Raw genomic sequence first — 26,754 nt, 5'->3', positions numbered from 1 at the left:
AGCACGCATTAACCCCTGGAATGGGTGTCAGTGCTCTGCGCTAGGAGCTGCCCCCCCCTCATGTCAGGGCGCTGCGCGGTGGCACAGTGGCGCGGTGGCCCTGCCCGAGGCTGTACTCACGCTTTCACTTTGGAACGGGTTCAGGAAGTTGCCGGACATCTCACCGTCGTCTCGCGGAGTGCCAGGGGGGTTATTCATCCCTGCCATGTTGTTTGGAGAATTCTGGAACAGAAGGAGATCGATCAAATCGATCACTAATCAATCAATCAATCGCCTCACTTACTGTTCATTAAACGGGGCCAGCGCCTCGGATATACTGGAGACTGTTTGGAACCCTGACTGAAACCCATTTGTAAGCTACTAACGGTTTTAAACTCATTTCATTTGCTGTTGGGGGGGAAAAGAAAAACACCTTACCTTTGGCAACCCGTCCATGTCCCCAGACCCTAAAACAAAACCAAATAAAACACTGACTCATTACAGATGCAGAACAAATGAAGTCAAGATGAAGGTGAGCTTTACTCCTCATTACTGACTGCAGTCCATACTGAACACTGGCATCCCTGCTTCAGACACTAGGAGGCATCTGCATATTAGTACTTTATTTTAAAATTCGATAACCCAGTACTGGGCTCCTAAATCTTCGTTATGTTAATTAGTTTACAGATTCTGGCCCCGCCCCTCCCCTCTCACCTAACGATCCGTTCATGTGGTGCGGCTCCATTGCGCCCATCCCTCCCATCGGACCATCTGGACCAGGGCCCATGGGGAACTGCAGAGAGGAGCAGAGGAACCCGTCAGAGGCACTCGCAGAGAGGAGCCCCGTCAGAGCCGCCCGCAGAGAGGGGCCCCGTCAGAGCCGCCCGCAGAGAGGGGCCCCGTCAGAGCCGCCCGCAGAGAGGGGCCCCGTCAGAGCCGCCCGCAGAGAGCGGCCCCGTCAGAGCCGCCCGCAGAGAGCGGCCCCGTCAGAGCCGCCCGCAGAGAGCGGCCCCGTCAGAGCCGCCCGCAGAGAGGGGCCCCGTCAGAGCCGCCCGCAGAGAGGGGCCCCGTCAGAGCCGCCCGGGGGACAGAGGCAGTGCACTGGAGGTGTGGCGATACTCGTTCCCTCTCCCCACCCCCAATCCCACCCCCACCCCAGTGCTTACGTTGGATCGGCTGCCTCCAGGTCCTATTGGGTTCATCATTGTGTAAATGTTTTCACTGGAATTTGTAGAGTCTGAAAAAATTCACCAAAGGAGAACGTATTTAAATAAATTAATCACAGGTTGTCATGGGACCAGACTGTAGGTTTATAAAAATTAAATGCAAGTGTAGTTATTGAACTGGATGTTTAAGGACAAACCCTGCTGCTGCTGTTAGCAAGCAGAACCCTCCCTTGTCTGTTGAAAAGGCTTACCTCCTGGGCTGGGCATGATGGGAGTGCCTGGTGGACCGCCTCCCCCTGGTGGACCCTTTAGGAAATGCAAGAGAGAAACGTTTTACAAAAGCGAAGCACAGAGTAACGGACAGGCCAGCAGCAGGGAGAGCGTGCCTCGCGGATATCCCAAAAAAACAAGACTGTATAAAAAACACCACTCCCTCAAAACTGGAAGACAACAGCATCAAACTATCACGACCTGCTGTTTCTAACAGCGGTTACCTGCTGAAACACTGAATCATGTTTTCAGCAGTAGACTTTGCAAACCCCCTGAAGGCTGCAGAGCTGAAGGCTCAGACCAGTCTAACCGCTGCGTTCAGGGAGCAGGAGGCCCGGAGCTCGCTGCTGAAGCTGAACTCCCTAAACCTCCCTGGAAAAGGGCTTTCGAAACCAGCGAGGCGATTAAAACGAGCAGTCTGATCAGATCCTGCTCGTCAGCGTGTCTCCCACACAGAGCCACGCATCACAACAGGTAGCTAGGGTCAGTGTCGGAGCTAGGGTCAGGGTCAGGGTTCGTGTAGGATGCTAGGGTCAGTGTCGGAGCTAGGGTTAGGGTCAGGGTTCGTGTAGGATGCTAGGGTCAGTGTTAGGGTTAGGATTCGTGTAGGATGCTAGGGTCAGTGTTAGGGTTAGGGTCAGTGTTCGTGTAGAATGCTAGGGTCAGTGTTAGGGTTAGGGTCAGGGTTCGTGTAGAATGCTAGGGTCAGTGTTAGGGTTAGGGTCAGTGTTCGTGTAGAATGCTAGGGTCAGTGTTAGGGTTAGGGTCAGGTCCTGTTGCGTGTAAGAATGCTAGGGGTTCAGTGTTAGGTTATGAAAGGTCGGGTTCGTGCTGAGAAGGCTAGGGTCTGTTAGGGTTAGGGTTCAGTGTTCGATGTGAATGCTAGGGGTCAGTGTTATGGGTTAGGGGTCAGGGTGTCGTGTAGAATGCTAGGGTCATGTTAGGGTTAGGGTCAGTTTTCGTGTACGAATGCTAAGGGTCCATTGTTAGGGTTAGGTCCCAGAATGCTAGGGTCAGTGTTAGGGTTAGGGTCAGGGTTCGTGTAGAATAGGGTCAGTGTTGTAGGGTCATGCTGGTCAGTGTGTTTCAGGGTTCGTGTAGATCCTAGGTCAGTGTTAGGGTTAGGTCAGGTTCGTGTAGAATGTAGGGTCAGTGTTAGGGTTAGGGTCAGTGTAAAAAGTTCGTGTAGAATGCTAGGTCAGTGTTAGGGTTAGGGTCAGGGTTCGTGTAGAATGCTAGGGTCAGTGTTTAGGGTTAGGGTCAGGGTTCGTGTATCCCAATTGCTAGGTTGTTATAATGCCCCAATCCTCAGGGTCCCAGGTTAGTGTTAGGGTTAGTGTTAGTGCTAGGGTCAGTGTTAGGGTTAGGGTCAGTGTTCGTGTAGAATGCTAGGGTCAGTGTTAGGGTTAGGGTCAGTGTTCGTGTAGAATGCTAGGGTCAGTGTTAGGGTTAGGGTCAGTGTTCGTGTAGAATGCTAGGGTCAGTGTTAGGGTTAGGGTCAGTGTTCGTGTAGAATGCTAGGGTCAGTGTTAGGGTTAGGGTCAGGGTTCGTGTAGAATGCTAGGGTCAGTGTTAGGGTTAGGGTCAGGGTTCGTGTAGGAATGCTAGGGTCAGTGTTAGGGTTAGGGTCAGGGTTTGTGTAGGATGCTAGGGTCAGTGTTAGGGTTAGGGTCAGGGTTCGTGTAGAATGCTAGGGTCAGTGTTAGGGTTAGGGTCAGGGTTTGTGTAGGATGCTAGGGTTAGGGTTAGGTTTTATCACTTTACTCACCACGTAATTCCCCGGAGACGACGAGGAATATGCTATCTGTGAAAACAAGACAGAGAGAATCCTCCGGTCATTAGAACAGAGGCACGTTCTCAGTGTAGTCAGGTAAGCGTCTTTACCTCAGTCTGAAAGCCCTGAGAGTTTGTTAATACAATAAATAAGTCTGATTTATTAAAAAGTTACTTTTGGCGTTACTAAAACTTACCGAGTTTGAGTTCGGATTCGGCCAGGGGCCCCTTCCTCCCGGACCCCTGAGAGAGAGAGAGAGAGAGAGTCGGTGAGCTGGGGGTCGATACATAAGCTTCGTGACTCTGACCGGTGCCATGCCCCAAAGGTACCCACATGCCAAAGCAAACCAGCCCTCGTGTCATCCTTCTCCAATCAGTTTGCTCTCTGTCGGGTTCCTCTGCCCAGTTATTGCACACCACAAGAGGGCTGGCTCACTCGCTCATGGCAAAACGAGAAGGTCCAGCAATTACTGAAACTCCAAGACTCTGCCATCAAACAGCTCACTGATTTAGGTTTATTGCTGATGGGCTGTTCAGTCACAAGTCACACTTTGAACATATACACCTCATTTCTATTTTATTATTATTATATTATTATCATCATTTCAACCCTTTTCACAGTCCTAGTGTTCTCTTCCTTCAAGCAGAATGGAGGCTGCTGATTTCAGCCCTCGCTCATGCATTGGCTTCCTCAGCTTTCTGATGCCAACGCGGCCATTCTTGCCCATGCATTTCAAGCAGCACTGATTCAACCCCCCCCCACCCCCGCTACTCACATGTTCATCCCAGGCATGCCGGGGCCCCCTAGCGAGCTGGGTGGGGGTCTCATTCCTCCCCCATAGTTCTGCAGAGAGAACAAATATAAGAATCAGGAAGCGAGGCAGTGACTGGAGGAACAGCAGCCACTTTAAAACAGGAGCCTGGTCCCAATCCTTCACGTGCTCTCCGAGAGGCTGGGGGTGGGGGGGAGAATCAGAGGCAGACCGTGATATTTACACACACGGACTGCTCCTGATGCACTGTACTGTACTGTAGCAGCGTGATATTTACACACAGGCGGGACTGCTCCTGATGCACTGTACTAGCAGCGTGATATTTACACACAGGCAGACTGCTCCTGATGCACTGTACTGTATTGTAGCAGCGTGATATTTACACACAGGCAGACTGCTCCTGATGCACTGTACTGTACTGTAGCAGCGTGATATTTACACACAGGCAGACTGCTCCTGATGCACTGTACTGTAGCAGCGTGATATTTACACACAGGCAGACTGCTCCTGATGCACTGTACTGTACTATAGCAGCGTGATATTTACACACAGGCAGACTGCTCCTGATGCACTGTACTGTACTGTAGCAGCGTGATATTTACACACAGGCAGACTGCTCCTGATGCACTGTACTGGATAGCAGCGTGATATTTACACACAGGCAGACTGCTCCTGATGCACTGTACTGTACTGTAGCAGCGTGATATTTACACACAGGCAGACTGCTCCTGATGCACTGTACTGTACTGTAGCAGCGTGATATTTACACACAGGCAGACTGCTCCTGATGCACTGTGCTGTACTGTAGCAGCGTGATATTTACACACAGGCAGACTGCTCCTGATGTACTGTAGCAGCGTGATATTTTCACACAGGCAGACTGCTCCTGATGCACTGTACTGTAGCAGCGTGATATTTACACACAGGCAGACTGCTCCTGATGCACTGTACTGTACTATAGCAGCGTGATATTTACACACAGGCATGACTGCTCCTGATGCACTGTACACATAGCAGCGTGATATTTACACACAGGCAGACTGCTCCTGATGCACTGTACTGTACTGTAGCAGCGTGATATTTACACACAGGCAGACTGCTCCTGATGCACTGTACTGTACTGTAGCAGCGTGATATTTACACACAGGCAGACTGCTCCTGATGCACTGTACTGTACTGTAGCAGCGTGATATTTACACACAGGCAGACTGCTCCTGATGCACTGTACTGTACTGTAGCAGCGTGATATTTACACACAGGCAGACTGCTCCTGATGCACTGTACTGTACTGTAGCAGCGTGATATTTACACACAGGCAGACTGCTCCTGATGCACTGTACTGTACTGTAGCAGCGTGATATTTACACACAGGCAGACTGCTCCTGATGCACTGTACTGTATTGTAGCAGCGTGATATTTACACACAGGCAGACTGCTCCTGATGCACTGTACTGTACTGTAGCAGCGTGATAGACACACAGGCAGACTGCTCCTGATGCACTGTACTGTACTGTAGCAGCGTGATATTTACACACAGGCAGACTGCTCCTGATGCACTGTACTGCTGTAGCAGCGTGATATTTACACACAGGCAGACTGCTCCTGATGCACTGTACTGTATTGTAGCAGCGTGATATTTACACACAGGCAGACTGCTCCTGATGCACTGTACTGTACTGTAGCAGCGTGATATTTACACACAGGCGGACTGCTCCTGATGCACTGTACTGTATTGTAGCAGCGTGACATTTACACACAGGCGGACTGCTCCTGATGCACTGTACTGTGCTGTAGCAGCGTGATATTTACACACAGGCAGACTGCTCCTGATGCACTGTACTGTACTATAGCAGCGTGATATTTACACACAGGCAGACTGCTCCTGATGCACTGTACTGTACTGTAGCAGCGTGATATTTACACACAGGCAGACTGCTCCTGATGCACTGTACTGTAGCAGCGTGATATTTACACACAGGCAGACTGCTCCTGATGCACTGTACTGTACTGTAGCAGCGTGATATTTACACACAGGAGACTGCTCCTGATGCAAATCTGTAGCAACAGCGTGATATTTACACACAGGTAGAACTGCTCCTGATGCACTGTCTCTGTCTCTGTAGCAGCGTGATATTTACACACACACACACTGCTCCTGATGCACTGTACTGTTTGTAGCAGCGTGATATCCAAGCACAGAAGGCAACTGCTCCTGATTAATATGATATCGCAGCGTGATATTGGGGAACAGGGGACTGCAACTCAATGCACTGTGATGCACTTAGTGCGTGATATCTCCACACAGGCAGACTGCTCATGCTTCAGTTGTGCTGTAGCAGCGTGATATAAACAAACAGGAGACTGCTCCTGATAGACTGTTTTTCTGTAGCAGCGTGATATTCACACACAATGACTGCTCCTGATGCACTGTACTGTACTGTAGCAGCGTGATAGCCCTCACAGGCGAACTGCAGCATCAGACCCGTACGTAGCAGCGTGATATTCACACACAGGCAGACTGCTCCTGATGCAGTTGTAATTAGAGCGTGATATTTACACACAGGGACTGCTCCTGATGCACTGTACTGTACCTAGCAGCGTGATATTTACACACAGGCGGACTGCTCCTGATGCACTGTACTGTACTGTAGCAGCGTGATATTTACACACAGGCAGACTGCTCCTGATGCACTGTACTGTACTATAGCAGCGTGATATTTACACACAGGCAGACTGCTCCTGATGCACTGTACTGTAGCAGCGTGATATTTGACTGCTCCTGATGCACTGTACTGAATAGCAGCGTGATATTTACACACAGGCAGACTGCTCCTGATGCACTGTACTGTACTGTAGCAGCGTGATATTTCCACACAGGCAGACTGCTCCTGATGCACTGTACTGTACTGTAGCAGCGTGATATTGTACACACAGGCAGACTGCTCCTGATGCACTGTACTGTACTGTAGCAGCGTGATATTTACACACAGGCAGACTGCTCCTGATGCACTGTACTGTATTGTAGCAGCGTGATATTTACACACAGGCAGACTGCTCCTGATGACTGTACTGTAGCAGCGTGATGATACACACAGGCAGACTGCTCCTGATGACTGTACAAGCTGTAGCAGCGTGATATTTACACACAGGCAGACTGCTCCTGATGCACTGTACTGTACTGTAGCAGCGTGATATTTACACACAGGCAGACTGCTCCTGATGCACTGTACTGTACTGTAGCAGCGTGATATTTACACACAGGCAGACTGCTCCTGATGCACTGTACTGTACTGTAGCAGCGTGATATTTACACACAGGCAGACTGCTCCTGATGCACTGTACTGTACTGTAGCAGCGTGATATTTACACACAGGCAGACTGCTCCTGATGCACTGTACTGTATTGTAGCAGCGTGATATTTACACACAGGCAGACTGCTCCTGATGCACTGTACTGTACTGTAGCAGCGTGATATTTACACACAGGCAGACTGCTCCTGATGCACTGTACTGTACTATAGCAGCGTGATATTTACACACAGGCAGACTGCTCCTGATGCACTGTGCTGTACTGTAGTGCACAGTGCTGTGTTTGAGAGACGTGTTTCACAGCAATCTGCACAGTGATAGTGTGCAGCAGTATTGCTGCCCTTCCACCTGCAAACAGACCTGTCTGTCTGGAGAACGAGAGGCAGGGTGAGCGATACAGCAGGCTTGCACATGCATCTGACACACAGAGACACTCGGGAGGGGCTGATTTTAGAAGCACGCAGCACACAGCAAGACTCGAACATTGTACAGTGGAAGCCTCCCGCGTGGCGGTTTTTAGCATTTTATTACCACCTTTAACAGGTTTAGTCTGATTTTTGTGTGTGTGTACCGCAGTCAGATAGCTCTGCATGCTGACAGCTCAGTCCTGTAATCGCATCTTGAAAATGAAGCTCTGGGTAAAACCACACCGTGTGAAATAAGACTAGTCTGTGCACAGAGAAGTTCTCATTAAAATAAAAAAAAAAACACACAAGACACTGCCTCTGCAAATCGTTGAGACAGAAAGCAAAACACAAGCAGCTCAGCGTTGATAAACAGACAGCTTCTGAATTGCAAGGATTTTCTTTGGCGACCAACAGCGCTGACTGCCTTATTTAATAAATAAACATATTTCCTTAAGTGTGCAATAAAATATCGTAGAGGCGAGTCTAATCCAACCCCCCCCCCCCCAGCAGAGACATTAATAGGAGCCTCGCTGCTGGGATATTGCCATCCTCTAACATTTACAGCAGTTAATAATCCTTCCACCTCCACCCAAACCTGCGCAGAATGAAAAGCATGTGCTGTTTAAAGGACTGTAGCCCTGGGAGAGCGCCACCAGTCACAAGATCCATCAAAGCGCCGGTAAACGAAGCAATTAATGCTATCACTTCCTATCCAGATAACGAGATAACCGTGGTTTGGCTCAGCACAGCTTCCCGTCAGGGAGTGAGGCAGACCTCCCCCCCCTCCCCCCAGCAGGCACACCAAGGCTTGCAGACAGTACCGGATTTCTACCACAAGGAGGTGCTGTCTCACTGCTAATCAGGAGCCAGGACAAAAAAAAACGAAATTCTAAATAAAAAAAATATCTTGTTTTAAAAAGAAAAATAAATTTGATTTACTGATTGTTAAAGCATATCCATTGCAAATAATAAATACTTCTTTTTAATTACTTGTGACAAGTCATGTCTTTATGTTTTGTTGTACACATATCACATTCATGGCTCCAGCCCCTTTGCAAAATAAATAAATAAAACAAAACAGACGCTCCAAACCGCCATTTAAAATGCAATCCACAAAAAAACACATCAATAATTATTATTAAAAATACAGATTTCATTTTTATTTCAATAAGACTGAATGTGCAGAACCCTGCATATTTTTTTAATTAATCTAGGTAACTAAGAACAATGTAGCAAAAAACATGTGAGTGAGTGAGTGAGTGAGTCCCTTTCACAAGGAGGCTCAGGAGGAGTTCAGGGAGCTGCGCAGCCTGTCTGCACAATCCCAGCCATGTGTGAGCTGAAACAACAGTTCCTGAACCCTGACAGGCCCCTGCCACACTCTCTCACTCCTGATCACACACAGGCTCAGCCCCAGACAGACCTACTGCTTCAAAACAGAGCCACAAACATCACGACCAAGGCTTGAAGAGTGAAGCCTGGACCATCCTCACCCTCGCCCTGAGATCTCCCCCCCCCCCCGTTTCAATACTATCGTGTCCCGTACTGGGTGCTGCCTCCGGGAACAGTTTCTCCAGACATCCCAGCATTGATCACAAGTGATGGGCTGCCTGCATGATGCACAAAAACGTAGATCAAATATCCATTCTTTATTATTGAAAAGAACAAAGTTAAAACGGATGCAGTGTGGCCCTTAGGGTCCCCAGGCCCCCAGTTTGAAAGCCGCAAGACCGGCACACCAGACGACCCTGGTGCCAAAACTGCTCGGCTCCGCCACTGACCGCCTCCGCGACCCCCAGTGGCCACCTTGCCTGACCTCCTGACCCTGCGAGGTCGGCTCTCAGACATGACATTACATAGAAGGTGTGCACCACCCCCCCCCCCCCCCCCCCCCCCCCCCCCCCCAAAAAAAAAAAAAAAACCTGCAAGGGAAAGCAAGCCCCCCGCGTCCACCCACCCACCCCTCTACAGGGCCCACAAGAGCATGGCACACTCACAGTGACTTGAGAGAAATCCACAACACTGCAGCAGCAAACACAGGAGTTTAGAAGATGACAATAGTGACGGACAAAATCACTGGAACCTTCAGAGAGGTGGGGTGGGGTGCCTGGAAAAGAAGGGGTACCTACCTGAAAGAAGCCGGGGGGCATGGGACCGCCTGGCATGCCATCGTTGGGGGGCATGTTGCCCATCACAGGGCTGGGTGCAGCAGCTGCACTCTGCAAGACACAGAGAGAGAGAGAGAGACTTGTTAGCACACAGCACAGAGAAGCTGTGAAGAACAGGGGCCGAGGAGGGGAGGCAGGGTGACACTGTGGACCTTCTTCAGCACGCTTCACCATTGCTGCTTCATACACCCCGTAAACACCTCAACTGAGCCCAGAGAGATGAGCTCTACCTTGCGAGTCTACTTCAGTATGTTCTGCGTGTTTCTAAAGAAAAACACAGGCCACTGCCTGAGCAACGAATGATGGAGGAGGATTCTCCAGCAGATAGATTCGAACCCCAACATACAGGTCAGGAGGCAGGGATGGAAAGACGACTCATTGCATAGCAGGGTCACCCAGTCCAGGTTTTACTACGGACCTGATCGGCCCCCAGTGTACAGGTAACAAGCTCAGGTGTGTTCTATTACACTAATTGCAAAAGCAGGAATGGATCCAACTGCTATGCAATGGGAGTTTTTTTCCACCCCTGCAGGGGGCTCAATCCTCGACCTAAATCTTTCTTCCCTCTGCAACCAAAATGAACTGAACCAGATTTACCCTCCTCGCAGGTCCTAATCAGTTCTTTAATTGTAACGATGTCTAGAAAACCTGGAGGAGTCTGGACTCTTGAACTGAAGGTGTTCAGCCCATCAGCAGCTCACAGAAGAAAACACCTGCACACAGCTGTACAGGCAGCGTTCAATCTGCTGTTCCAGCCTCCCCCCCCAGGTCTCCTTTCTCTCTGGCTGTTCTGCAGCACCCTGGAAAGTGGATTACACAGCAGGCTGTCCGAAACCCTAACAGATTCGTCTGCTAGTCCCGGTAACCTGATCCAGAACACAGCCACTACACAAACAGCAGCGCTGACCTCTGACCCCTGACCCCACGGGGGCTTACACACCGTCAAGCCTTTCACCACATTAACCCTTCGAAGACTGAACTGCTCTCCCCACCTCCCATTCCAGCCTCTTCGCTCGTGTGTTTGTTTCGTTGCAGAATTAGAATGATGCAGTGGCTGGGGATGGAAATAAGCTTCCTATTGCACAGCAGATTCACCAGCTCCAGGAGACAGAGCCAGGTAGATGGGCTGGGGGAGGGCGGCTGAGCTCAGTGTCCAGGCAAGCAGGCTCCCCTCAACGCAGTCAGGTAAGCAGCCCCAATTCGCAGAGTTGCCATGGAAACCTAGACCTCAGCTCCCTCTCTAGTGCCCATTAAAACCCTCAGGCCGTCAATCATGCAGCAGCCCTTGCTGGAAGCCACGTGAGTGAGAGAGTGCAGAGAGAGGCACGCGGCTTCGCTAATTAACCCCATCGAGCGCTCCGGCATCAGCCACAGACCGGACTCACTGTTAGTGGACTGATCCCAGGACTAGGAATTATTCGATTACTTATTACTATTCATTGGAATATTTTAATACTTTTTATACCTTCCTGTTGCAAGTGATAGTAGGAATCTGTAAGAAACCCCAGGGCAGGGGAAACTGTCTCAGATTCCGCTCGGATTACCTCATACAGAAACCAAAACCACCAACCACACACAGAGGAACACTGACACACCGAGCATAACAGAATGAGAAACAGTGCACGCTTTGCAGTAGAATCACGGCCACTGTTCTACCTAGAGCAGAAAGCATGAGCGTCTGCTGTGGAATACGCAGAAACCAGAGCTGTGCACTACCGCGCGCTCTCACGAGGCAACGATCCTCTGGCAGGAAGGCCGCTAGAACTCGAACAGCCCTACAGCTCGCGCTACAGCATCGCTGCCTGCCTGTCATGTTTAACCAGGACCCCGTGCCAACTGCTCCAATATATGTGTCACTGAAGTAGGCTCTGTAAAGATTAGCTGGAGAGCTGGGAAGCAGTAATCAAGGCTGCTGGCTGACAGATGCACCTTTTAATCAATCAGAACGGGGCTCTGCGGGAGCAAGCTGTAGAACGCAGGGAACCCCTCCAGTCGCAGCGTTTTGTTTTCCCAACAGCTGTTGCATCAATCAGGTAAATTAATTACCAGTAAACAGATCTGCAGGGAAAGCCCTCCGTGCCCCGCATCAGGGCTGAGCTCCGGGCACCGTGCCCACCTCGAGGCCTGGGAACTGGGGGAAAACTGCAGGGCTGGGGGGGGGGGGGGGGGGGGGGGAGCTCTGCAGCACTTCAGGAGACTCAACTGCTCCCTCCCTCCCTCACCCCCCTAAGAGAAAGGGTGCTCCTTCCAATCCAGTGCAGGCTTGAAGCACGGAGACTGAACTGCTCCCTCTCTCGCTCATGCAGGAAAGCTCACATTTCTTACTCTTTCCTTTTTATATCTCAAGTCTGACCTCAGGTTTTGTCACATACATTTACAGTGTCGCTTCCTGTATGCTGTTAATGTCCAGCAGACAGGAAGCATGACTCTTCTGTTACTTGTCCTGAATCACTGCGTGTCCCTCCCCCCCCAGACCCGGCTCAGCAGCCCCTCCTCCACTTGTTGTAACCCCTCAGTGACTCCGAGGAATCAAAGCCAGGTCAGACTCGAGCTCGTTAAACTCATCAGCCGCCCGCGGGACAGGGTCCTTGTTAAAGCCGCCCACCTCCCGATCGAAACAAGAAAGAGACGGGAACAAGGCCGGCACGCGCTCACGGCTAACTGAAGACAATTAATGGCGTTAATTAGCAAGACATACTAAACAGAAAAGAAATACTGTGTAGCGTCTCGCTAAAGGGAACACCCCCGGGCTTGTGATGGGAATGACCGCTGCACTGTCCCCTTATTGGGTAAAAGGCCTTGAGGAAAATCGTGTCTAGCCAATCAAAACGCTGCACTTCCATTAAAAAACAAAAAGGTGTACACAAGACAGACACACACGCTTACCCTAAAAGCAAAGGCAGCGATATTTTCATTTTTGATTCAGGTCCCCAGCATTCCCGGTCCCTGGCTGCAAAAAAGCACACCATTGCCCGAATGCAGACATGAGAGGGCTCATTTTAATGAGATTGGGGTCTCAAGCACTTAGAGACCGAGTCACAGCCCACCCACACCAGAGAAACCCACAGCCTCTCTCCCAGTAATACAGCAGAGAATCAGCAGCAGTGACTCACAGTGGACAGGGTTTATTAATAATCTGGGCTGAGGATGGCAGTTTTAGCAACATGAATTATTGAACGCAGGGGGGCGGGTTCTGGTGGATTAATGTTCTGTCTTAATGCACACGCTAATCACCTAGGAGACCCGGGTTCAAAGAGAGCTTCAGGCTCCACTGCACTGAGAGATGCTGTTTTTGCCATCCCTGCTGTACCAGATCTGAGCACTGCATGCAAGGGACCTTGTTTCTATAGAAGTTGTTTTTGCATTGTTTCGGTTTAGCTATAAAACAGCACAGAATCTGACACAACATTCGTGCTGGCACGTACAGCCCCGTACAGAATTCTGATTCATTCAGTGATTGTATACGTTACCATAGGCACAGGGCTGCACAGGGAATGCATGCATGAAACATCACACACATGGAACAGACTCAACCCTACTCAAAACGCAGGACGACTCCTCAGACTCGCTTCACTTCAGAAAATATTTTCAAGAACAGCACTTAAAAAATAAAAATGTTTACACAAAAAAAGATCTTTCTGATGCTGGAAGGACATGCATTCTTGTAAAGCAGGAGTGGAAAACAGACTCCTGTTGCATAGCAGTATTTCACCCCTTCCAGGTTTTACTAGGAGCTTGATTAGCTACAGTGTATAGATAACACGCTCGGGTGTGTCTGATTAGACTAAAACCAGCACTGGATCAAAGTGCTATGCAATAGGAGTCTTAATTGTTACGGGTGCATGGGCAGCGACAAAACACTCCGATCCACGAGAAGTCTTTATTCAGATTCTGAACATGTTTGTTTATTGATATTCGAGGTGTGTGTCGATGGTGCATTGAAGAACGCCTCCCCCGCACTGCCCCTCCCTCCCTCTCGCTGTGCATGTTTCCAATCTTCCAAACCCGACTCAGAGCCTCGCTTGTGATGGTGGAGGGGGGGGGGGAGCTCCCATCTCTTATTTTGCACAACTGGTTTTCATTTTTTTTTTTTTTTTTTTTTTTTAAACAAGGGCAGAGTAGAGCGGAAAGAAATTGCAGAAGGCATGTAGAGCTCAAGAGAGAGGAGGGTCAAAGACACTGGCTGCCGTCAGACCCCACTAAAGAGCATTCCCTCAGAGCTCTGCGGGAGGAGAGAGACAGAGAGAGATGCCAGTGTAGTAGGCAGGCAGGGATTTCTCTGTCTCAGCCCTGGGAAATGAATGCATTTCCATCACTATCTCATCCCTTTTCACACTTAATTAATCTCGGGGACTGGCTGGGTGCAGCGGGGCTGTGGAGTGGAGTGGAGTATCCTGTGCTAGGACCCGGGGGAGTGAGGGAGAGGGGGGGTGCAGCCAGCAGAGCAAAGACCTGCCAACACAAACCTGGAGTCTGCAGGGTCCTAGCCCCCCTCACACACAATTACACTTCTGATTAATTCTACTGTTTAAAGTGACGAAAAGAAACCCCTGAAGCACCCATGCTGAGTATTTGTGCTGGACTCCGCTCTCAGGCTCACCACCTCTCAGTGTACAGTGGAGAGCGAGCAGAGAGAGGGGCTCCGTTTACTACACAGTACAGCAGGTGTGTGTACCGGCCCAGTGGATCCCTTCTGCACTCGGCATGAGGAGGAGGGTCCATTTCCAACAGAGCCCTAGACCGGCCCCTTCAGAACCGTTTAATGGATTCATTTAATGTCTGTAGTTTTGAACATTAATAATAATAATAATAATAATAAATGTTTTCAATGCTGTTGGCGGTTCAGCACACAGGGATGTCTCGGGTAGGGCTAGACCTGCTAGAGGTTAGGGGTTGGGGAGGGGGGGCCAGTGTTGTATTTATCAGGGGCTGATCACTGTGGGACGGCCCAGCTGAACTCACTTTGCAGACCTGCACAGAATCCCTCCCAAGACAATGGAGGATCTGTGGTGGCAGCCAAAAGAAACACAGCCTGGGGCAAAAGCATAGAGGAGGCAGGCAGGCAGGCAGGCAGGCAGGGAGAGAGGCAGGCAGGGAGGCAGGGAGGGAGCCCCACAAACACACAACGGCAGCCTTAACCACATCCCTGCCAGCCCTAACATAACTCGCAGCCACGTAAACAAATCCTTTAAACCAGCTGTGTGATCCCGTGGCTCCTCTTCCAAGCCATTCCACTGCCAGCAGGGTCACCCAAGAGAGACATAAGGGTGCTTAACCCATCCAGAACTTCAAAAACACTGCAGGTCAAACCGCGAAGAAACCAAGTCAAGCAGACAACCGTTCAGTGACTTCATACTGAAAGCCTATGTATCGGCCCAGAGCTCTTCCACACCAGAACCTCTCATTTCACAACATCCTTGAACACTACGGCCCTATGAAATGGTTACTTGAACGCGGGGGGGGGGGGGGGGGGGGGGGGGGGGGGGGGGGGTGGGATGAACTGATGGGGAAAGCGTTCCGGACGCCCTGCTCCAGAAAGCGTTCCTCCGCCTGCCCCCTCTCCGCACCCCACAGGGTCCTGCTTTTTTTTTTTTTTTAAACTTCTGGTTTTGAGGGGGGGGTTAGTACCCCCCACACCCCCCCCCCCCCCCCCCCTGGGACGTCACTTTGGACTTCCGTCGGGTCTGGGGGGGGGTGGGGGTTGTGTGTGTTCTGGTCACGTGATGTCGTACGATGTCCAGCTACCAAGACAGAGACCAAGAAAACAGCTGGACTGATTTCACTTTGTATTCACTGGTTTAACGTGCTTTTAATCAAGTCAAGGGATGGCAACAAGACTCCCCTTGTGTAGCAGAGCTTTCCATGAGCTTATTCAGCCACAGTGTGCAGACATAACAAGCACGGTAAACTCCCGGTAAAACCAGGACTGGATCAAACTGCTACGGAATGGGATTCTTACTGCCATCCCTGCTGTTATATCAGCTCTGAACTGGTTAACACCCCCACAGTACGCAAGACGTTAATCCCAACGGGCCGAGGGCAGGCCGATTCCAGGTCCATGGTTTTAAAAACCGGCGCCTATAAGAATATCAATAGTGTGCGAGGACGCAAACGCTTCCGAGTGTCCCTGAACGGGCAGGCGCTAGGACCCCGCGGACCCCTCCCTTCTGTTTGTACCAGTGTGGCACGTGAACATCTGCAGCCCAGGGGTCCCGCAGGAGGAGTGGGGTCGCCAGCCCCCCCACCCGCCAATCAGAACCAGCTGGGCTCCGTCTCAGAGAAGCCGTTGTCATGGAGATGTGTCGGGTCAACACGCTGTCCCCCAGGCAGAGAGAGAGGGGGAGAGAGAGAGATGCCCTACTTTAACAAGCTATTCTGATAAAATTAACTAATTAAAATTAATCAAAAACACCAATGGGAGTGGCACAATGCAAGCCTGCTGAGGATACAGATCAAGTGAGAGACGAGCTAGACTTGTTCAAAAATACTATTATTAATAATAATAATAATAATAATAATAATAATAAATAATTAGCCTAACTGGGAGTTGTAAAAAAATTAATGAAATATTAATATCATTTTCTGTGCTGTACTAAAAAAAAAAAAAAAAAAAACAGGATACATTAGTACATGAATAAATGAAAGACTTCTATAAAATTGCTTAAAACGTCACCATGTTTCTTTCCATGGATCTTGGGATCGAGTTTCTTAAAAAATATGGAGGAGAAATGAAAACAGACAAGTCTATTCCAGGATGGCCCAACCCACACAAAGACAATAACCATATAAAGAAGATGTAAAGAACAGAGCCAGTCCTGTGCAGAGATCAGACTCCACGTCACACTCACATCTATTAGAACAACTATGCCTACTTGTGTGAGCCCACAACGGGCATCTCTGAATCTGCAGCACTGCTGGGAGTGACTGGCACACGGGGGCACAGCGCTGTGTGAACTTCGCAGGCTCTGGTACAGGACAGCAGCCAGCGTACAAGACTTGTGACGACACGCAGCTCACAATGTGAAACTGGCTGCGCTGTAACGACCGTCAGTGAAGGGCCAACAAGCGGGGGCAACTTCAACAGGAATCCGAGTGGCTGAGAGGAGAGCTGGCAGGGAGAGGGTTAACATGCCCAGGTCGACTTTCCTGCCCCACCCCCAGGGGACAGGAAGTCGGAGGATATCCTGCTGGAAGGGGCTCCGATTTCGGAGCTGGGAGTGAGGGAGAGACATGGAGAGGGTTACAGGAAGGGGGAGGGGGGGCTCCCTTTTCATTAAAACCAGAGAGGAACGAACCTTCCTAAATAAACCCACATCGTAAGGGCTCAGGTAAATACTCCTGCATTGAAGGTTTTCTTTTAAAATGCTTGTCGTGTTTGAAACACTTTCATGGAATCCCCTCTGATGGCGGGCTGGGGTGCTAGCGTCTCGTTAGCAGGCTCCCACAGGGTTTATTAATATGAGTAACTGAGTGGCAGATAGAGGAGTGACAGGATTGCTCTCATTCAATTCCACAGCACCCAGCCAGGGCAATAAACAGGCAGAGATGCTGCTTAACAGATTATTAACAGAAATAATAATTTAATAACAAATGCAGGGGTTTTAATAAGACTCCTGTTGCACAGCAGTTTCACCCATCCAGGTTTTACTAGCAGCTTGATTAGTGATTGGCCACCCTTGGTGTTGTCAACAATCCCAGAGTGCACTTCACACATACAGGGTTGTCATGGACACGAGGCCTAAATCTGCCAGCTGACCTGCTGAAGTGTGTGTCGCTGTGTGCGTGTGCGTGTGTGTGCGCGTCTCAGCTCAGGAGAACCTCATTAATTCAAAATGAAAATCATTTATGCACAGTCGCAAGTCTTTTTTTTTTTTTTTTTTTGCTAGTGGCAAAAATCTTCTCCAGCAATTTTGTTCCTGCTAGAATGAAATGTCAGATATTTTGCATAAAACATGAGGCCACTTCTAACTGTGTGAAACCGGTGAGCAAGGCTTCTTTTTACAATAAGAAACAAAAGATATCTATTCTCTAGTACCCAGCAGCACAGACTATTTAGCAAGAGATCCTCTATTGTCTTAAAAACAGCAGTAGACAGATACAGAATTTTCTAACCTCACACAGAGATGGAAATCAGACTCCCATTGCACAGCAGTTTGATCCATTCCTGGTTTTACTAAGAGTTTAATAAGACACACCTGTGCTTGTTCCCTACACACTGTGGCCAAGCAAGCTCATAGTAAAACCTAGACTGGGTGAAACTGCTGTGCAATAGGAGTCTTATTTCCAGTCCTGTCGCATTACCGCTGTCCTGAAAGCTCTGAGCCGAGCCTCTCCACTCCAGAGCAGAGCCCCGAGCCGAGCCTCTCCGCTCCGCTCCAGAGCGGAGCCCCGAGCCGAGCCTCTCCGCTCCAGAACGGAGCCCCGAGCCGAGCCTCTCCGCTCCAGACCGGAGCCCCAAGCCGAGCCTCTCCGCTCCAGAGAGTACGGGTCGAATCATTCCCAGCTGGTACTTGAAACTAGTACTTTGGCACTTTGGTCTCTGTGGAGAGATGCCAAGCCTTTGCTTCACCAGCAGACAGCGCCCGTTCCAGCGAGAGCACACGCCAGCTTCCCCTGCCAAGCACCAATTCAGCAGCCAGACAGCCACTGGTTTGTGAATGACTTTCTAAACATCTTGTGTTCCGTGCACTAGTGGAACCGGTGCGTAAAACACACACACACAAAAGAAAACTAACAGCAGACATCCCAGTTCTTTGCTTGACACACGTGGGATGGGAGATGCTGGTCTACAGTAATCTTCGTGCCAAGTCCTCCTTGTAGAGAACCATTCACTCGCCCCAGAGCTGGTTTGACTTTGCCAAGTCATTTAGGACTGGGGATACGAGGGCACAGCTGCTGGATTAAAGACTGCACAGAACCTAAGGAATCCTGGTACATCCCAAACGTTTTAGGAAGAAAAGCAATTAATCCTGAATCCTTTCATGCATGGATATTGAAAACAGATGACAAAAAAAAAAAAAAAAATAACACTAGTTTTGGGCACATGAAAGCATTTCCAATTACACCCCCACCATTGCTTTAGAAGTAGCACCCTCACAGGAAGTTACCATGCATTTGTGTCTTCCATACCTCCTCCTATAAAGACTAGAAGAGTTTTTGTTTTATCAAGGGGTGCTGGCACGCCTGGGAGGAGCTGGAATATTTTGCTGCTTCAGTGGAGAGATGAGGGAGGGTGTCCTGCACTCTCCGGAGGACTGTGCCGGCTGGCAGTTCTCCAGTGTCGAGGGACTAGGATCTGATCCTCTCCCCTCTCCCTCGCTGGCTGTTCCCCAGGGATAGGGTCTGCACACGACTAATAAAATAACTCCTGCGCTGCGAGAGAACCCAGTGGACCAACCACCCCCCCCCCCTTCCCCTCACACTCTAAACCAAATCAAATAGTAATGACTCTCTTGCCATTGTGCACTGAGCATGCCCAGAGAGCCCATAGACAAACAGGAGCCCTGTTAACTGATTCTAAAGAAAAGCACTGATTCTACAGAAAAGTGAGTAGACTTGGGTTCTGGTAAACTCCCACCCCTTGATGCAGAGCGCTGGTGTGGATTGAGGGAGACAGACAGGCCCAAGGAGAGAGTCTACAGCACCCAGCTCAGTCCTGGATAGTCAGAACTGCAAAGTATTCATCGTGGCAACCATTTTACTTGTGTATACGTCATTATGCAACCGTTTGGTCGGCGGGGGCTTGGGGGGGGGGTGGTGACACGATGGAGAGAGAGGAAAGTCCTCCTTTCACTCCCCCCACACAATCTCTCCGTGTGAGCTGGCATCGCTGGCAGCCTGCCAGAATATCCAATCAATACGAGGGAGAGGGAAGGCAGCAGATAAACAGTGAAAGAGAAAAGGAACGAGCGAGCGAGAGAGAGAGCAGGGAGGGGGGCAGCGAGCGCTTACGCACACACCCTGGATCACAGCACTGTACACTGTTTATTTACAGAGTCCTTCTCGGGGGCAGCGAGGCGATATCGGATGTTACTCCAGTCCCCCGACACACGCAGCTGGACCGCTCCTGAGCTGCAGTTAAAGGGACACTCGATTTTACAATGTTTTGTTCTAAATTACACACACACACACACACACACACACACACACACACATACGTATGGAGTCACATTCAGAAACTGCTCAAGAGAATAATAATAAAATGTGGAATAAAGAAAAACTAAATGTAATTTAAAAAAAAAATTAAGCCTCATTTCACATCTAGTAATAATCGTCATGGGATAAAGATATGAAGTCGTATTATAATTAAATGGTTTTGGATGGTAACTTGCCTTGTAAACAAAGAGACACTTGCATCTGCTAAGAGGCTCCAGAAAACACCCCTCCCCCTCAAACCACCAACACAGCCACAAAAAAAAGAGAAGGGGCGGCAAAGCAAATTAGCATCTTCACAAAACCCAGCATGACAGGGCTGTTGTCGCGTTGGTAACACAGAGAGAGAGAGAGAGAGAGAGAGAGAGAGACAGAGAGAGATGGGGGGCTGCAGGCTCTGATCTGGGAAGGCACAACCAAGCCGAGCCACGGTGACATTCCGCCCAGGGCTCGGGGTGAAATGCTTTCTCCAGCTGCCAGGAATCTGGCTAGCATTCGCCGGAGTCAAGATCCCCATTGTGTAGCCGGGCAGCCAACCCGAGAGCAGGCGCGTTTAATTCATTTACCGAAGCCAAGCGCAAAGAAAGGAACCAGTAGGGGGAGCAGTTGCAATACTGTTACATTGTCATTGTAATACATTGTGGTCATGACAAGCCTCACACACAAAGAGAAGGATTATTTTATTTATTTATTTATTTATTCTTTATCATGTTTGCTGGCTGGTAGAGTTTACTTTAGGTGTCTGTTGATAAAGGTACCAGTGGAGACCAATGTTTTATTTCCACAAGCAGATGCCTGGAGAGAGTGCAATACACCCCCCCTGCAGGGCTCCAGAACCTGGGCAGGGACTCGAGCGGATCACTGCTGGATCCCGAGAGAATTCCCAATGAGAAAAACATGGTCGGAGTACTGGTAAACAAAGGATCGGATTGCAACGATTAATAAACAAACAAACAGGTGAATTGCTGTAGCATTTCCAGCGTTGTTTGCTTCCTTCAGGCTGGCGGCCTTGAACCCAGGTCTCCCTGTACCTTGCAAAAGCTGTCTGCTTGCTACAGCCCGGCACAGCGGATGTAAAGAGAGCGACTATGTGCTTGGTGAATGAGTGATTGTGAAGACCAGCACAGCCCTGTCCCTGGGTGGGCTCAGCACTGCAGCAGCAGCAGCAGAGATCAGATTACAGCGCTCCTGAGCACCCCTCTCCACCCCCAGCCAGAGCTCCTGAGCGCCCCTCTCCACCCCCAGCCAGAGCTCCTGAGCGCCCCTCTCCACCCCCAGCCAGAGCTCCTGAGCGCCCCTCTCCACCCCCAGCCAGAGCTCCTGAGCGCCCCTCTCCACCCCCCTTACTGTCTCAGCAGCAGTGAGGAACCTGGGGATGTGTTAGTAAATAAACAACCAGGCTTCTCTGGGGCACGACAGAAATCCTTTGCTTTGTTGGGCTTTCTGTCCCATCTACATGAACTATTTCTAAAAGTCTCACCCTCAGTTCTATTAAAAGCATGCGCTTTCCCCTCTCAGTATCTTTACACCCACAGTCCAGGCGCAGCACTGTCCTATCTTAAAGAAACTGGGCAGCCTAGCAGGGTACTGTTAATGCACCAGCCTGTCACCACTGGAAGTTAGGGTTTGACTTCTTGGGGTGCAAGTAGATGTGAACCGCTGTGTGCACCGTTCTGAAGGCCTGGTGTTTGCAGGTATAAAAAGCAGGCTGGATAATGTGCAGAGCGTCAGATTTAATTACAAGCTGTCACTCTGGCCGGATCAGCACTGACCCTGTGAACTTACAGCAGGTCAAGGGAAGCAGATCATCAATCCTCGGACGAGAACTTCAGGCAAAGACTTCCGAAAGAGCAGGGGAGGGGGGGGTGCAAATCAACATGGTTGCAGGATAGGAATTCCAGCTATTCAGAATCTGCTTTCTAACGACTATGCAACGCAATAGGAGTCTTACTGCTGCCCCTAATGACCAATGCATTAGTTCTATCACACGTGTCATCAATGTCACCATTCGGATAGACCCCCGTCACTACAGGAATGCTAGGCCTGCCATTAGCCTGCTACAAATGACTTCAGGTAACTAAAGGCCCATTTTCACTGACCACACCACGCTCTGACCGCGGCTTCTACCAGACCAACCTGAAACAAGAGTAACCGCAGAGAGAGCAGAGGCAGTAAACACAGAGCCAAACCAGCAGCTATTCAGATGCCCCGAGCTGCAGCCTTGCAGTCGTGTTAAAACTGGACGCTAAAAAGAACTGGCGCATGATGCGTTCAAACACCTCGACAGAAACACGCACAGCGACATGCAATCGAACTCGGGTAGAACACTACCCACAGAGACGTGACAGAGAAGCCCACTGCCTGGATCGCTGCGCGGCACGCCCCTAGCGACGGGAGGCAGACCCCGATTGGTACTCACGTAGTCGTGGAAGGCCTTGGCTTCACTGGAATGCTCGCATGTCTCTCGTCGGTCGGGCGCGGCGCAGTACAGGTCCCAGAATACACTGCGAGGGGAAAGAGTCAGGACTGAATACACTGTGGAGTCCAGAGTCTGGCAGGACTGAATACACTGTGGAGTCCAGAGTCTGGCAGGACTGAATACACTGTGGAGTCCAGAGTCTGGCAGGACTGAATACACTGTGGAGTCCAGAGTCTGGCAGGACTGAATACACTGTGGAGTCCAGAGTCTGGCAGGACTAGTGGGAACACTTATATATATATTAACATCACATCATTTTATATCTTTCTTCATAATTCATTCAATTCTCTTCTGCCCGTTGAAGGCACTAGCCACAACATCTGCTTACTTCACAGTGTTACCATAACAACATATACCAGCAAAACATAGCAAGTGTTCAATAGAGTAATTCAGTGTGACGGCTTCTAGCCATTATCTACACCTGTCCATCCCACAGTTAACAGCATGTTCACAGACAGGTACATCACCCTTTCTTTAGGCTAAAGTAACACGATTTCCACATGCTTCTTTTGTTTTTTATCTTTCAGTAAGGAGCTCAGTTTTTAATAGATTGCAGGTTTCTCATTGTCGGGTAAAGCCCAGTGCCAGTGCTGCCTGCCCAGTCTCTCCGGGCTGGTCTGTGCTCGAGCTCCAAATCCATTTCTAATAATCCAAGCAGAGGGAGCTGCGTAATCACATCTATCAGACAGCCATAAAGAGACCGGAGGGAGCGCGGGCGCCATCTCAAATCGAATTTACTTCCTGCACACGGAAAGTTCTAGGATTCCGCACATGGAACTAAGGCGAGTAGGGGAGCTCTAATAACTGCTGCACAGGAAGTGAGTTTATACAACGCGCTTACTTCACCAGAAGACAGAAAAAAACGAAAACAGCAAAATCACTTAGTGAGACTGCTTTGCCAGTGAGATTTGGGAACCGGGGTTATAAAACATGGGTTACTGATTCACCAGATGAACTTTAAAAGAGGTAACAAGGTTAGGAAAAGCCCCCCCCCCCCATTCATTCTAGACTTCAAGGTTCAGTGAGCCCCTGACTTCAGGGATCAGACCCCTCCCTCCCTCCCTCCTCCTGTGGCCCCATTCAGCCTTCCAGCAGCAAACAAAAAGGGACAAGAGGGATTTGCTTGTCAGACACAAAGGGGCCTGGAATGCAAGGAGTTAATCCTTTCGGTTTTCCCCCGCAAACAAAAGCCGATTCAGAGACAAAGGTGCAGCGGCCGTCTCCTGCCATCTGGACCGGGGGGCTCTTTGTTTGAGGAGCAGCACTGCTGTCCTGCTGTGTGGGGGGGGGTCGACCACATGCTCCCGACAGCGAGGGCTTGCTCACAGACACACAGCTGCTGACAGACCGAACCGCCCTGGGACTGGCCAAGCAGCACATACGGGGTCGTCTCATTATTTGGGGGGGGGAATACGTACGAATTTAGGAACGAGGCCCCGACATTGATGACTTTGCATCAGACGGAAACATCGGCTGTCCTGTTCCGTCTTCTCTGATTTGTCTTCTCTTACAAAAACAACAGTACAAGCTGGCGGGTCGGACACAAGCAGGGCTGCCACCCGCTCAGGGTCAGAGTGGCCGGGACTGCAGGTCCAGACGTGTGGCAGATGGATATTAGCTTGTATTGTACAGCACCTCGCAGCATGTCCTATTCTACACAGACTGAGTTTAAAATTTCAATCCACACTTACCACCACCAGGAGTGTAAAAATCCAGGTGGCTCGCCCAACGTGATATTCTTCTCCCATCGGATCTGCAAGAGAGGAAAAATAAATAAATACATCTCTCTCAACTGCTGCCTTAGATCAGTGGAACTCTGGCCTTCCTGATCCACTCCAAGATCGACCCCATGGAGGCTCGGCAGCTGTGAAGCTGACAGCTCTCATTAAGCAATTAAGCAATCAAGCAATCAGGGGGGTTCGTTTTAATAGACAGACCTGTGGGGTTCAAATCACTGAGCTAATGCAAGTCTACTGGGGAGGAAAACAAACACACACACTCACACGCACACACACGCACACGCACGCACACACGGGCGCGCGCCAAGCACAATCAATCAATCAATGAGCCTTACGAACACAAACAGAAGCCAGGCAGTAAGAGTCTTCAGGAATCCGTTTGCATTCCGATTACTGGAAACATCTCAAGACCTACTCCATCTATTTATTCAGACATTTTGTTAAATTGCTAATTAAATGCAAATCCATTCCGAGATACTCACATCAATTGCATTGCATTTGAACCCAGTTCAGCTCTGTAATGCCCAAGGAGTTTTGCATGGGTAAAAGCTGCTGTTTCTACGTATCTAGAACCTGACCCAATGCAAGGTTCGATGAACCCTTTGGTGCTCTGCTTGCAACAGAAGATGGCAATGGGCATTACATGGGTTAATTGGTTTTAGAAGACAACTGTAGAGACACACGCACACTGAAGTGGTCACTCAGAACCTCCTATACTACTACCCTGGCACAGGGAGCATGGCAAACCATGGGCACTCAAACTGGACCTTTATTAATGGGATACCAGGTCAGGCAGCAGCGATGGATCCTGTATGGGTTTTTACAAACAGTGAACTTGCACATGGAGGGGCACACATTCTCAGCATGAGCTGTAATAATGTCTCCAGGTCCCGAGGTTAAGAACACATTATTAAGCAATTTCACCTTCTGGACTGCAAAAAGGAGCAGATGAGATTGCATCCGATTGCAAACACATGGCAGCGTTTAATGAGCAGAACGAGGGGGGAGACGTGTTAACAGCAGCCGATTTGCAGCTTGTTTACTCGGCGCTGTTTCTTCATGCACTGTGCTTACAGGCAGCTGCAGCGGGATGGAATCCGCTTGCCCTGCATTGGACTGGAACACCAATACATTACCAGGATGTTCAAGATCTGCAGGCTGCATTTTCAAAGGCTTCATTTTTTTATTTAAAAGTCCAATTATTTTACCACTGATTTCCTCCCCAGTTTTCGAATGTCCTCGCCGGCGATTCCCCGCACAGCTGCTCAGGAGAACCGAAGGTTCGGCGGGCGTCCTCCGAGCCAGCTACCTCTTCTACACCCAGGAACTCTAGAGTGGATGTCAGCGAGCTACCGGCCTCTGCAGGACAAAGGCCAGCCCTGCAGGTGTCCGCTCTGAGCTCACTGGGCTGGCAAACTTCTGCTGCAGCACGAGGAAGAGAAACAGTCCCCAGTGGTTTTGCTTCCCTAACCCACAGGAGTGCCAGAGCCAATGCAACGTGAGGAGTGCCAGAACCCATGCCCACTCTCCCTCTGTGACCAGAGGGTTGAAAAACTACGTGTGGTCCATTCATCTTCTTTTGCAGCGACCACCAAACTGAAGGGACCTTGGTTGGTCCCTCAGGTCTCCGTTACGGTGACGAGGACTGAGAACCGAAATGTACTGTCTCTTCCTGTTCGTTGTAAACCACACTCCTACACCGTCCTGCCTGCAATTCAAACACGCCCTGACTTGTCTGACTGCATGACTCACCCTGCACACCACATGGCCCTGCTTTTACCAGGCGAGCCCCTCGGGGATCCATGTACTGTACAGTTTCTTAATGTTGTGTGAAATGGAAAACACCCCGACACACAGACTCTGGAGCTGTTAATACAAAACTGTAAAGTGTGGCGGGGGGAGGGGGGGGGGGGGGGGGGGGGGGGGGGGGGGGGAGGGTCACTGAGAACGTGTCTCTTTCTGGCACAGCAAGGAAGAACGACGTCAATGGGCGAAAAAAAAAAGGCATGGTCTGGAAACACTATTGAAATTGCAGTCCAGTAAAATGCATACAGTTAAATAAAACAACACAATTAACCCTTTCAGTCATATTTGTGTCGAGCTGAAGAATAAACCGTGTTACTGAGTACACATGGACAGGACATGCAAGCATTATTGAAATATCATTTCTACACGACCTCAGACTGGGAGCGCGGAGTCCCGTGAAGTTCCAACGACGGTGTGTGTCAACATCCGAGACTGAAAGGGTTAAAGACCGAGATTTGAGGACTGGAATCACTTACCTCCGACAGGAAAGTCTGTGCAGATTTCTGTGCCCCCACATGCAGTAAATACTCGTACACGTACAGCGCTAACCTGCAAGAAAGCGGGAAACACAAGCAGATTAGCACACTGCCCACTACACTGCAAACACAGACAAGAAGACAGATAGGCATCAGTCTCTGCTTGAGAGGGGCCCGGGACTCACAGGCAGGCAGGGGGTGTTCAGATCAGGCTGTACTCTTCTCTGAATTAGATGTACAGGATATGAAGTCCCCTCA

General features: G+C 49.9%; 1 protein-coding gene across 1 annotated transcript in view; it reads right to left on the bottom strand.

Moving 5' to 3' along the window:
* LOC121300530 (single-stranded DNA-binding protein 3-like) overlaps nt 1–26,754 on the bottom strand; it is a 36,335-nt gene that overhangs the window by 208 nt on the left and 9,373 nt on the right. Inside the window, exons 2-13 of the mRNA XM_041229095.1 lie at nt 26,497–26,569; nt 24,167–24,228; nt 22,416–22,500; nt 9,746–9,895; nt 3,965–4,032; nt 3,386–3,431; nt 3,184–3,219; nt 1,397–1,451; nt 1,146–1,216; nt 694–772; nt 418–446; nt 121–222 (exon numbers count right to left, since the gene is read on the bottom strand). Coding sequence (XP_041085029.1) covers nt 121–222; nt 418–446; nt 694–772; nt 1,146–1,216; nt 1,397–1,451; nt 3,184–3,219; nt 3,386–3,431; nt 3,965–4,032; nt 9,746–9,895; nt 22,416–22,500; nt 24,167–24,228; nt 26,497–26,569 — 856 coding nt within the window. The remainder of the gene's footprint in view (nt 1–120; nt 223–417; nt 447–693; nt 773–1,145; nt 1,217–1,396; nt 1,452–3,183; nt 3,220–3,385; nt 3,432–3,964; nt 4,033–9,745; nt 9,896–22,415; nt 22,501–24,166; nt 24,229–26,496; nt 26,570–26,754) is intronic.

This window comes from Polyodon spathula, chromosome 26 (genome assembly GCF_017654505.1).
Source record: "Polyodon spathula isolate WHYD16114869_AA chromosome 26, ASM1765450v1, whole genome shotgun sequence".
Classification (NCBI taxonomy): Eukaryota; Metazoa; Chordata; class Actinopteri; order Acipenseriformes; family Polyodontidae; genus Polyodon; species Polyodon spathula.
This window is presented reverse-complemented; position numbering and strand designations above follow the sequence as displayed.